The sequence below is a fragment of the Tripterygium wilfordii genome, chromosome 6 (assembly GCF_013401445.1).
Source record: "Tripterygium wilfordii isolate XIE 37 chromosome 6, ASM1340144v1, whole genome shotgun sequence".
In the NCBI taxonomy this organism is placed as follows: Eukaryota; Viridiplantae; Streptophyta; class Magnoliopsida; order Celastrales; family Celastraceae; genus Tripterygium; species Tripterygium wilfordii.
In genome coordinates this window covers 8,090,913-8,102,764 of record NC_052237.1, presented here as the reverse complement: position 1 = coordinate 8,102,764, position 11,852 = coordinate 8,090,913, and the positions used below count along the sequence as shown (strand labels likewise).

Sequence of the window (11,852 nt, the reverse complement as noted above, 5' to 3'; positions counted from 1 at the left end):
GCACATTTTAGCCTCTGTTTTAGGCTGGGTTTTAGACCAGTTTTGGGCCCACTTTGGCCTCGATTTTGGGCTGGATTCAAACATGTTTTAGGCCCATTTTCATCACCGTTTCGGTTGTTTTTCGTCTCTTTTTGGGATGTTTTCTAGGCTGCCATTTTTATTTTTTTTTGAAGAGAAATTCTATTAAAAAGCGCCAGGGAAGCACTCAAGCAAATACAAAGAGGTGATGGATACAGGGACTTCCTCTTGGAAAATACATGAATTATAAGAAAAAGACAGTCTTCCCATCAGAGCAAGAGCATTCGCTACTCTGTTTTGACTTCGAGAGGTGTGGATAATGTGGTGATCCACCAAGGCTATTAAAGCTTTAGTATCCTCAATCACAAAACCAATGGATGAGAGAGGCAAATCGTTCCCACGAAGGTCATTCACCACCTGAAGGGCATCGCCTTCCAGACAAAAAGGAAACAGGAGGTGTTCCATAGCCATTTGAGCCCCAAAAAGGAAAGCAAGCGACTCAATCATCACCGGACCCCCAGCCAGCGAGACTCTTTTGTAACCCGAAAGATGGACGCATCCACAAGCATCCCTAATAATGAATCCAACCCCAGCTGAACTCTCTCCTTGTTTCCAAGAACCATCCACATTGACTTTGTACCACCCATTGGTTGGAGGGGTCCACCGGGAGGGGGTGGAAGCAGAGATAGTAGACCCAATTGGGCTTACATGACTACAACATTCAATAAAATCCTCAATCAGCTTGGATGCTTGACACACAACTTCAAGAGGCTTCCAAGACTCATCCCTGAATGCAATCCCATTCCAAGACACACAACTTCTAGGCTGCCATTTGGACTTTATTTTATCTCTGTTTTGGGCCAACATTCATTTTATTATGTAATTACTTTTAAAATCGGGATAGCTATCGCCCCGAGATAAAAACGGTTGTAACCACCCACTCGTGAAAAATGACTTTAACTCTTAAAATGGTTATCGTTAAATTCAAAAGTTGGATATTTAATTCATTTATTAAAATTAAATTATTCCTTTGTAAATATTATTCTTGATTCTCCTCTCAAAAAAATGATGATTCTTTTTTTCAATAAAATTACGTAAGCTCTCGTACTCTTGTTCGAAGGATTTTGTCCCCGTGTAGAAGGAGTTGTTTCTAAAAAATCACTCATTTTCAAAAAATCAAAAATATCTTGTCGCAAGCTTGCATACTCCTTATTCGAGGGATTATGCCCTTGTGTAGACGGAATTCTTTCAAAAAATCTCTTTTGTTTTTGAAATTCTCAATATTTTCATTAGCCCTTCGATCAAGTGTTGGTAACCGTGCAAATGGGTGTCGTAGGGTGCTAACAATTTTCCTATACTCAATCGACCTCCGGACTCAATTTTCAAAATGGCATATCGGTATTTTAAAAGGTGGCCAATTGCACCTCCAAATCAATTGGTGATAACTTCATTGTTTTTTGTAAGTTTACTTGCGTCGCGATTTCAATTGCAATAGATAGCAATAGTGAAAATGACAATCCCACCACTATTTATAGTGGGGCATTGAGTGGGCCTACAACATTAGGTGACTCTTCATATCCTCTAATCTGAGCTCCAGATCCCAATAGCCGACATTTCATAGTTAATGACAAGTAATGATTACAAACCTTTGAACCAGCTCAATAAGATGACTCGACGCAAGCCTGGGGGATATGATGATGCTAGTTTGAAAAAACTAGAAACTAACATGTGACACAATTGAGATGAGCAAAACATCACCTCATACAAGCGAACCTTGGAGGAGCTCACCTCACCCCAACTTTACAAAACAAAGTTAAAATCTATCTCAATCCCGAGAAGTATATCTTGGGACCGAGAAGTCCATCTCGGTTAAAGGCAATTCTCCAGAATAATATAGGACTTCTACAAGGAAAGACTTCTAATCCAACTCAAAGAGACAAAGTCCAACATCTCCTAAATCAAATAGAAGACAAATACTCCAACTCCACTATGTATTAGAGTTAGCCCATCACTATATAAAGGTACTCCGGTACATGTAAATAGATTCATTAACAACTTTCTGTATTTTCTTCCTAAGAGCTATGTCTCCTCAAGTTCTTAGTTTTCCTTTTTCCTGCTTTTTTTAGTTAAGCATCGGAGTGTCTTTCCCAATAGAAAACACCTTGGGTTAGGTTTTGTAACTTACGTTTTATCATCCGTATAGTTTCGAAAATGTCACCAACAACATTGTAACCTATCTGGTTTGGATCAACATGAGGTGTTTGTAAGGCAAGATTTGCAAGTTATCACAACATATGTTCAATATATAATTTGGTCAGTCAGATTGGTTTACGAATCAGATAATGAAGAAATGCTACGACACATAAGTGCATTGACTGATCGAAAATCACAAAATCTGTTTGAGTTATGAAACAATTTTACTCTTCCGGTTACTAAGTTACATTATTTATACTTTTAGTGACTGAAATAAATTTTTTCGATCTTTCAGTAACGAAAAGTTGTATTAACCCAAATTGCTAATGAGTGGTTAATTAATGTTTAGCCTGCTAATGAGTGGTTAATTAATGTTCAGCCTAAAAACATAAAATATCAATTATCCTTAGATTTTTGATGATTTTCCTTCTTTTGTTTTTTGAATTGTTGCACTTCTTTCTTTTCTTTTTATAAGGTGTTGGACTTCATCTTTTCATGCACAAAATGCAATTAACTTCATGGAAGAAATATTGATTATATAGCAAAGGAGCATTCTGTAGGCCCCATTTTGATTGATTCAGACAAGACTAAGCTTAGCACTCCAGTAACAACATTTATTTTCAACCCAATTCATGTCCATACGTATTGATGTATGATAATGCTGCAAATAATAAAAATACTTCTTTTGTTTGTGCAATGACATTAAGATTAAAGCCGGTCCAAATTGCATGAAAGAGGATTCCCTCTAGCAGTGTTGCAAGATCTTTCACGCTAAAAAATATAATTAATTACTAGTTTACTAGACCATTATATCCTCCACTATATACCTCTATAATGTCTCATTTTGAACACATATGACTTGACACTTTTTTGCAGGGTTATTAGAATCAGCCCGGTCCGACCCATCAATTGAATCGGTTCAACCGATATTTTTCAACAAAGTCAGGCCAGTTATGATGTTGAACCGAACAAACAATTAACTCACACTGAGCTATTGAAACCCACAGTTAAATTATAAACCATCCGGGTTAAAGATTTAGGGGTTAAAATGTTTAAGAAAAATAAATGAAAATACTTTGATAGAAAACACTTTGTTCGCAAGTTAAAGCACGATTAAGCATTGTTAAAACATTGTTTTTTTTGTAGTCTAGTGTGACAAGTGTGTCTTACATTTTTAACCGAGAATGATATCATACAAATTTGTTATTTGAAAATTCAATATGAGTCTAAACTCAATCGTCATGCCCACGAGAACATAAATTTTTCACCTGATAATGGAATAAGATGGGTCAAAGCCCAACTTGCACACTTGCACCAGGAAGAAGACAAAGTGCTTTGTCTCGAGTAAGATAGCGATTGTTGATTAGGGCAAGCAGAGGAATCGCACAAGAGGACTACTACCTGTTTGGCAAGGCGGCTCTGCCCATGCCAAACAGGCAAAAATCGCCAGCGGATCCGCTAGCGCAAAAGAAGCTCCCTTAGGTAACGGTTTTCACTGCTACAGCTTTTTGGCATGGGTTCCACGCCAAACAGTTGCTGCTTTTATTTTTTAAAAGTTTTTAATGTGTGCGCCCCACACTTTTTACATATTTAATGATTTAAATATAATTATATTTTAATAAAAATTATAAATTAATTATATTTATGCATTTATAATTATTATAACAGTAAATTTAATATTGAAATAAAATAATTAAAATTTAAAAATGCAAATAAAATATACTTTTAAATTAATAATTATACTTCTAAATTAGTAATTATAATACAGATAAATATCTTAATTTTTATATAAAAATATTTAATAATGTATACCTAAAAATAATATAAATAAAGAATATATTTATTTCATTAAATTTAATATTAAATTTACTAACAAATTTCATATATAATTTATAAATCTAATATTATAATACTTTAATTCAACAGCTTTTCTGCTAGCGTCAATTTTTAATTCACCAAACACCTCACAGCATATCAGCATATTTCATAGCTTTAAGCTCAGTTTTTTTTTTCTACAACATTTCCACTAGCATTGAAAATCAATCTTTCCGCTCTACCAAACAGAGCCCTAGTGAAAGGTTTAGCCGTTAGGGCCTTAGGCATATGAGTATTTGATACAGTGGAGTCTCATGCAAGTTTGAAGTCCAATGACGTGGAGGATGGTCAACCAAGCATTGTTGTAGCTGACTTGGATCAAGTCACGTGACTCTTAAAGAGTCTTCTTTTTGTCCGTTGTTCTCTTAGAGATTTACTGCTCCTTTTCTCTTTGACTGAAGTTTGTAGCCGTTGTCTCTAGTTTGATTTGGTATTTAAAGTGTTCTCGTTGTAGCCGTTGGGCAGATCAGAATTTGGAAACAAAGTCTCTTACGAGATTACTGTAGTAGTGTAGTTTGTGCTTGTTATCTTCTAAGGAATATTGTGCTCTTTGTCTTATACATCTTGTTTTGTTACCGAGAGCGTGAAGCTTTGAGATTGCGTGTTATTCTTGACTCCAGATCTGTGTCTTTCGCTGTTGCTGGACCAGTTCCCAAGGGAGCTGCATCAAAGTGGTATCAGAGGCAGCACACCGTGCATAAAGGCTCTTCTATGTGCACTCGTAGTGGTCGCACTTACTCCGCTATGACTAATTCCACACAGGAAGATGCTATCCTGGCACTTACCCAACAGATCCAAGCGTTGGGCGGTCATGTTCAAGACATCTCACAGCGTCTTGATCTAGTTTGTCAACAGGTACTTCCGTCGGGCTCGACTTCCGAACCCCTCGCTGAGCCAGATCTGGCAGCCTCCACCGGCAGCGGTCGCTTGACGTCTCTTGCGGAGAGGACTCCACCTCCATACCGAAGTGGCACTCGCACCACGGGTAACCCAGAACCCAACTACCCGGCCCGTCGTACTGACCCTGTCGATGATGTCAAACGGCTTGTCCGTACTGATGTTCCTGAGTTCTGGGGAGATCTCAATCCCACAACCTTCCATGACTGGTTGATCTCCGTTGAGGATTATTTTCGGTGGTATAAAATGCCAGTTGAGTGCAAGGTGGATTATGCCATAATGAAACTGAAAGGCAGCGCTCGAATGTGGTGGCTCAGTATTGAGGAGCAGGCCCATCGATTGGGAAGACCTCCACTCTCGGATTGGGTGGAGATGAAGTTTCGTCTTAAGGAGAAGTACATGCCTACTGATTATGTCGATGCTCTACTTCGCGAGCTATGGGGTTTTAAGCAAGGGACTACCTCGGTGACCTCGTACACGGCCCGCTAGCAAGAACTAACCATCCGCAGTCAGATTGTCGAACCAGAGCGCCAAGCCATCGCCCGCTATGTCGCTGGATTACGTGAAGAAATTCAGCATGAGCTTTTGTCTATATCGTTGACCTCTGTTGATGCTGCCTACCAAGCGGCCCTTCGCATGGAAGCGCATCTTTCTCACCAGAAGCGGCCGTGGCTGACATCTGCCTCAATTCCTACTGTTTCGTCCCGAGGTACCAGTGTCAATTCCAATTTGTCCACTAATAATTCAGCTTCTTTTACAGGATCTTCTGCACCCTTTCGTGCGTCAACAACTCCAACATTCAATGACAACCGTCGACGAGGAGGAGATAGCACGACGGGCAGCTGTTTCACTTGCGGGGGCAAGGGTCATTTTGCTATAGTTTGCCCCAGCAAATCCACCAAGTTGGGTCTAGTCTGCGAGGGCGATCATGACTCCTCCAATTGTCAATCGGAACATTCTATAGAACATGAAACCCCAGATACAACCGAAGAGATCTTGGAGGCATCCCAATTGCCTAGTTGTGTCATCCAACCCATTCTTGTGGGAGAGTCCTCCTCCATAGACAAGGACTCGTGGCTTCGCACTTCCATCTTCCACACCCGGTTTGAAATTGGCGGCAAAGCCATAGACACGGTCATTGATAATGGCAGCGGCATGAATGCTATCGCCAGTGGAGTGGTCGACAAGTTGTCCCTCACCAAAGAGCCCCACCCTCGTCCTTATCATATTAGTTGGGTGGATTCCACTTCCAAGCCCGTTGAGGCTAGATGTCGTGTTCGATTTGCATTGGGCCCGAACTACAGTGACGAAGTTTGGTGTGACATTGTGCCCATGACAGTGTGCCAACTCTTGCTAGGTCGACCCTGGCTCTTTGATAGGAAAGCCCTGTATGATGGATTCCAAAATTCCTACTCGTTCTTCTTTAAAGGAAAGCACATCAAGCTCAATCCCTTGAGATCACCTCCTCGTCCTTCTCCTAAATTGGCAAATAACACAGAAGTACTGACTCTATCTCGTCTCTCGGAGGTGCCACAAGATGCTCCAATGTTATTTCTTCTCCTTAGCAAAACAACTTCGATCTCACCGGAGTTAGCAACCGTTTCGGCTCCAGAACCTGTCCAGGGACTGCTGTCTGAATTCGCTGACCTTATGCCCTGCCAGATAGTCTTCCTCTTTTGCGTGCTGTGCAGCATGCCATTGACCTGGTTCCGGGTTCTTCTTTGCCTAATCTGCCAACTTATCGCTTCACACCAGGCGAACATGTTGAGATGCAACAACAGATTACGAAATTACTTTCCAAGGGCTTTATTAGGGAAAGTTTGTCCCCTTGTGCCGTTCCGACTCTGCTCATTCCTAAGCGGGATGGATCATGGCGTCTATGCGTTGATAGCAGGGCTATCAATCGGATCACAGTAAAATACAGATTTCCAATTCCTCATTTAGATGATCTGCTGGATCAACTCTCAGGGGCTTCAATATTCTCAAAAATGGATTTACGAAGTGGGTATCACCAAATACGAATTAAGCCCGGAGATGAGTGGAAGACGGCTTTCCGTACTAAAGATGGGTTGTTCGAATGGATGGTTATGCCCTTTGGCTTGACCAACGCGCCCAGCACTTTCATGCGAGTGATGACGCAAACTTTCAAACCTTTCTTGGGCAAATTCCTTGTGGTGTATTTTGATGACCTGTTAATCTACAGTCACTCCCAGGAAGAACATCTCCAGCACCTGCGTTTGGTGTTCAAAACTCTGAGAACTCATTCTTTTTTTGTTCACAAAAAAAAGTGCTCTTTTTTACAATCAAAAATTGATTTTTTGGGGTTTATTATTTCGCAGGATGGTCTCGAGGTGGATCCTGAAAAGACGAAAGCAATCTCGTCTTGGCCGACCCCCACCAATTTCACGGAAGCTCGTAGCTTTCACGGTCTGGCCTCGTTCTACCGTCGATTCATCCGTAACTTCAGTGCAATTACCGCTCCCATTACTGATTGTCTCAAGGGCAAGAATTTCGCCTGGACTCCAGCGGCTGCCAAAGCCTTTATCTACCTCAAAACTAAGCTCACCTCAGCTCCTGTTCTTAGGTTGCCTGACTTTCACAAAGTCTTTGAGGTGGCATGTGACGCTTCTATTGCAGGTATAGGAGGAGTCCTAAGTCAAGAAGGCCACCCTATTGCCTTTTATAGCGAAAAGTTGACAGACACTAGGAGACGCTACTCCACATATGAACTGGAATTCTACGCTCTGGTCCAAACACTTAGGCATTGGCGGCCTTACTTACTTCACAAGGAGTTCATATTATTCACCGATCATGATTCGTTGAAGTACATTCCTACTCAAAAGACCTTAAGTCCCAAGCAAGCCCGCTGGGTGGACTTCCTGCAACAATTTACATTTGTTCTGAAGCACAAGTCGGGTATTGAGAACAAGGTCGCAGATGCGCTCAGCCGTCGCCTACACTTACTGACTACTTTCTCGTTAGCAGCTACCGGGTTTGAATTAATTCGAGACCTTTATGCAACTGATTCTGATTTTTCTTCTATTTGGGCAGAACTGTCTAATGTGGTGTCCAAGGACACTGTTGTTTCTCCTTTTGTTTTGCAGGAGGGATACCTATTTAAGAACAATCGTCTATGCCTTCCGCAAGGCTCCATCCGCGAATTTGCTATCACAGAATTACATGCTGGGGGGCTTGCAGGCCACCTTGGCCGTGACAAAACTTTCGCCTTGGTTGCCGACCGATTCTTTTGGCCTCACCTCCGACGGGATGTTTTTCGCATTGTCCAGCGTTGTCGCATTTGTCAGTTACAAAAGGGCTCTAAAACTAATAGTGGTCTGTACACTCCGTTGCCCATTCCGCTACAACCGTGGGATGACATTTGCATGGATTTTATTTTGGGCTTGCCGCGTACTGTTCGCCACCATGATTCAATACTTGTGGTTGTGGATCGCTTCTCTAAGATGGCTCATTTCCTTCCATGTGCGCGGACTTTTGATGCGTCACATGTTGCCACCATTTTCTTCAGAGAAGTAGTTCGCCTTCATGGCCTTCCTAAGTCTATCACCACGGACCGCGACGTTAAGTTTATGTCTTACTTTTGGAAGACTTTGTGGATGAAATTGGGCACAAAACTGCAATACTCCAGCGCCTTCCATCCTCAAACGGATGGCCAAACCGAGGTGACGAATCGGAGTGTTGGTAATCTCTTGCGGTGTTTAGTGATGGACCATGCGTCCTCATGGGACTTAATTCTTCCGCAAGCTGAATTTGTTTTTAACAATTCTGTTAACCGTTCCTCTGGCAGCTCCCCTTTTGAAGTTGTTGCAGGTATTAAGCCACGGACTCCAGTTGACTTGCTACCTCTTCCCTCCTTTCAACAACCCAGCGGAGAGGCCCTTGAGCTTGCGACCCACATTCACCAGGTTCATGCTGAAGTCAAACGACGTCTCTCTATCAGTAATGATTCCTACAGTTCGGCCGCGAATGCGCATCGCCGCCTTATCGAGTTTCAACCTGGCGATTTGGTGTTTATTCGCATCCACCCCGCTCGTTTCCCTCCGGGTACCATTCATAAACTTCATTCCCGAAGAGCAGGCCCCTTTGCAGTTCTCAAGCGACTTGGCGCGAATGCTTACTTGATTGACTTGCCATCCGAATTTCGGTTCAGCCCCATTTTTAATGTTGCTGACCTGACGGCATGCCATGAAGATTCCCCAATTCATCCTCCTCCTTCAGATGAAACTGGGAACCACACACCCCTGCCTACGGCCACTCTTCCCCATCCTGATTCGTCATTCCCTCCCGATGATACCCCTTATGTGATCTTACAACGTGAATTTGTCACTACGCGTCGAGGCGGATATTGGCGTTACTTAGTGTTGCTTCGTAACAGGCCTGTTGCGGATGGGATTTGGCTCTCTGAGTCACATCTTCGTCATTTTTATCTTGATCTTCTCCAACAGTACCTTCAATTGTACTCGACAGAGTCGAGTTCTTTGCCGGGAGAGATAGTTGATGCAGTGGAGTCTCATGCAAGTTTGAAGTCCAATGACGTGGAGGATGGTCAACCAAGCATTGTTGTAGCTGACTTGGATCAAGTCACGTGACTCTTAAAGAGTGTTCTTTTTGTCCGTTGTTCTCTTAGAGATTTACTGCTCCTTTTCTCTTTGACTGAAGTTTGTAGCCGTTGTCTCTAGTTTGATTTGGTATTTAAAGTGTTCTCGTTGTAGCCGTTGGGCAGATCAGAATTTGGAAACAAAGTCTCTTACGAGATTACTGTAGTAGTGTAGTTTGTGCTTGTTATCTTCTAAGGAATATTGTGCTCTTTGTCTTATACATCTTGTTTTGTTACCGAGAGCGTGAAGCTTTGAGATTGCGTGTTATTCTTGACTCCAGATCTGTGTCTTTCGCTGTTGCTGGACCAGTTCCCACGGGAGCTGCATCAGTATGAATCTGACTATATGGTTCGGTTATGTCATATAGGCTCGAGTTGGACATCCAATTGCTTTGATTTGAATTATCAGGACGATGCCTTGTATCTATTCTATCAAAAAGATGGGCAATCAAACCTATTTCTCGATTCAATAGAAGCCCAAAGAAGTGAATAGAATAGGATCACAAATAACGAGATATATATGTAAAAATATAAAAAGCAGGTCCAATTACCATATTGAATAGGGGCCTGTATAACCATAATGTAAATAACGAGATATATATGAATAGGGGTCTGTATAACCATATGGTGTATAAGTGTATTTTTTTTAAACCTATAATGTACTACAGCTCAGTGCAGTCCCCTAATCCCCTTCTTATGCCTTGGGTCGAATAATGGTTATACAAGCCCCTATTCATATATATCTCGTTGACCGAGTTGATTGATGTATCTCGATTTAATTATACATTTTCTCTTTCCACCCAACATGGAGGCCAACAACATTCCAGTCCTCCATATTATCCACAACAAAACTACACCAAAACACAAAATACCAAATCCACATCAACAAAACACTTCTCTCAATACAACTACATAAACAAAACATGTTTCACAAAATAGTCACATTAACAAAAGAAAACATTTTTGTTGATCCAATAACAAATTATCATTACAGGTGTCCTTAGAAGAATTCGTTGACCGAGTTAATTGACGTATCTCGATTTAATTATATTCTGTTTCATTAAAGAAGTTTGAGGAAAGTTTATTTTAGTACAACTTTTATTATAATTATGCTCTGGTAGGTCCAATGTGAACGCAGAGTGCACATGTGAAGAATTCTCAGAGATAGAGATTTGAGATTCTGATTCTTTTCATATTTTTTTATTACAAAAAAGTTGACCAGATAATTAATGATGCCTCCACTCCTCTACCCTTTTTCTACTCTACTTTGTTTCTTTCTTAGTGGGAATTAGAGACGGAGATGGTCTGATATGACCCCCCATCCCCTACCATCTCGATGAGACATTTTACTCTTACCATATGTAATGATTTCAAAGGTAAATTAGGTAATAATGATAGGGTACATCTAAATGTACACAAAATTTACTAAATGCACACAGCGTTGATTCCAAGACTGTCTTTTCACTCTTCACATACACCATCACGGTACCTTTTTATTCTCTCTTTCTTTTTTACATATAATCATTATATTATACGAGTGGGGTCCACGATAGCCTTTTCATTTTTGTTTTCCTCTTTTTTACTTTTTACCCCTCGTCGACTTCTTTACTATTCTTTTCTTGATCAACATTTTGACTATACTTTTTTTTGTCTCTTTTTTTTTATTTTGTATTTTTAAAAGAATTTTTCGATCAGTCAAAGAGTCAAAGACTATTAAGTGTTAAGGGCAAATGCAATGGTTGGTAGGTAATGAGGATAGTAAACTGTATTGGAAAAAGTGTTTTGTTGATGTGGATAGGAATGGAAATGTATTGTCTCTTGCCATTGTACAATGGTGTTAAATAGATATTGGTTTAGTTAGTTAATTTTGATGGCAAATGTTTGAATAACATACAACAATATATATACTATTCAAAATGATTTTCTATAAAATTACATTAACCATAAATAATTATTTTAATTAATAAAATTTTACAGCAAATAAATACAATATTTAAAAAAAAATAGTAAATGATGGAAGAAAAATTTTAAATTTCATCCTGTCCATTTTGTGTGTATATATATATATATATATACACACACATGTATATATACATGGGTTTGGGTCTTTTAAAAAAACTAAAGAGAGAGATGGGTCTTTTAATCAAAACAGTATCTCATACGAAACAGTATCACATACGAAACAGTATCTCATACGAAACAGTATCTCATACGAAACAGTATCACATACAAAACAGTATCTCATACAAAACAA

At 40.3% G+C, this 11,852-nt stretch overlaps 1 protein-coding gene across 1 annotated transcript; it reads left to right on the top strand.

Moving 5' to 3' along the window:
- Positions 1-1,642: 1,642 nt before the first annotated feature.
- On the top strand, positions 1,643-10,628 carry LOC120000670. Its single transcript, XM_038848795.1, has 8 exons — positions 1,643-1,721; positions 3,088-3,152; positions 3,579-3,693; positions 4,667-5,425; positions 5,510-6,572; positions 6,650-9,586; positions 9,796-9,928; positions 10,593-10,628. The coding sequence occupies exons 1-8, from the start codon at positions 1,643-1,645 to the stop codon at positions 10,626-10,628; spliced, it is 5,187 nt and encodes a 1,728-aa protein (XP_038704723.1).
- Positions 10,629-11,852: the final 1,224 nt, after the last annotated feature.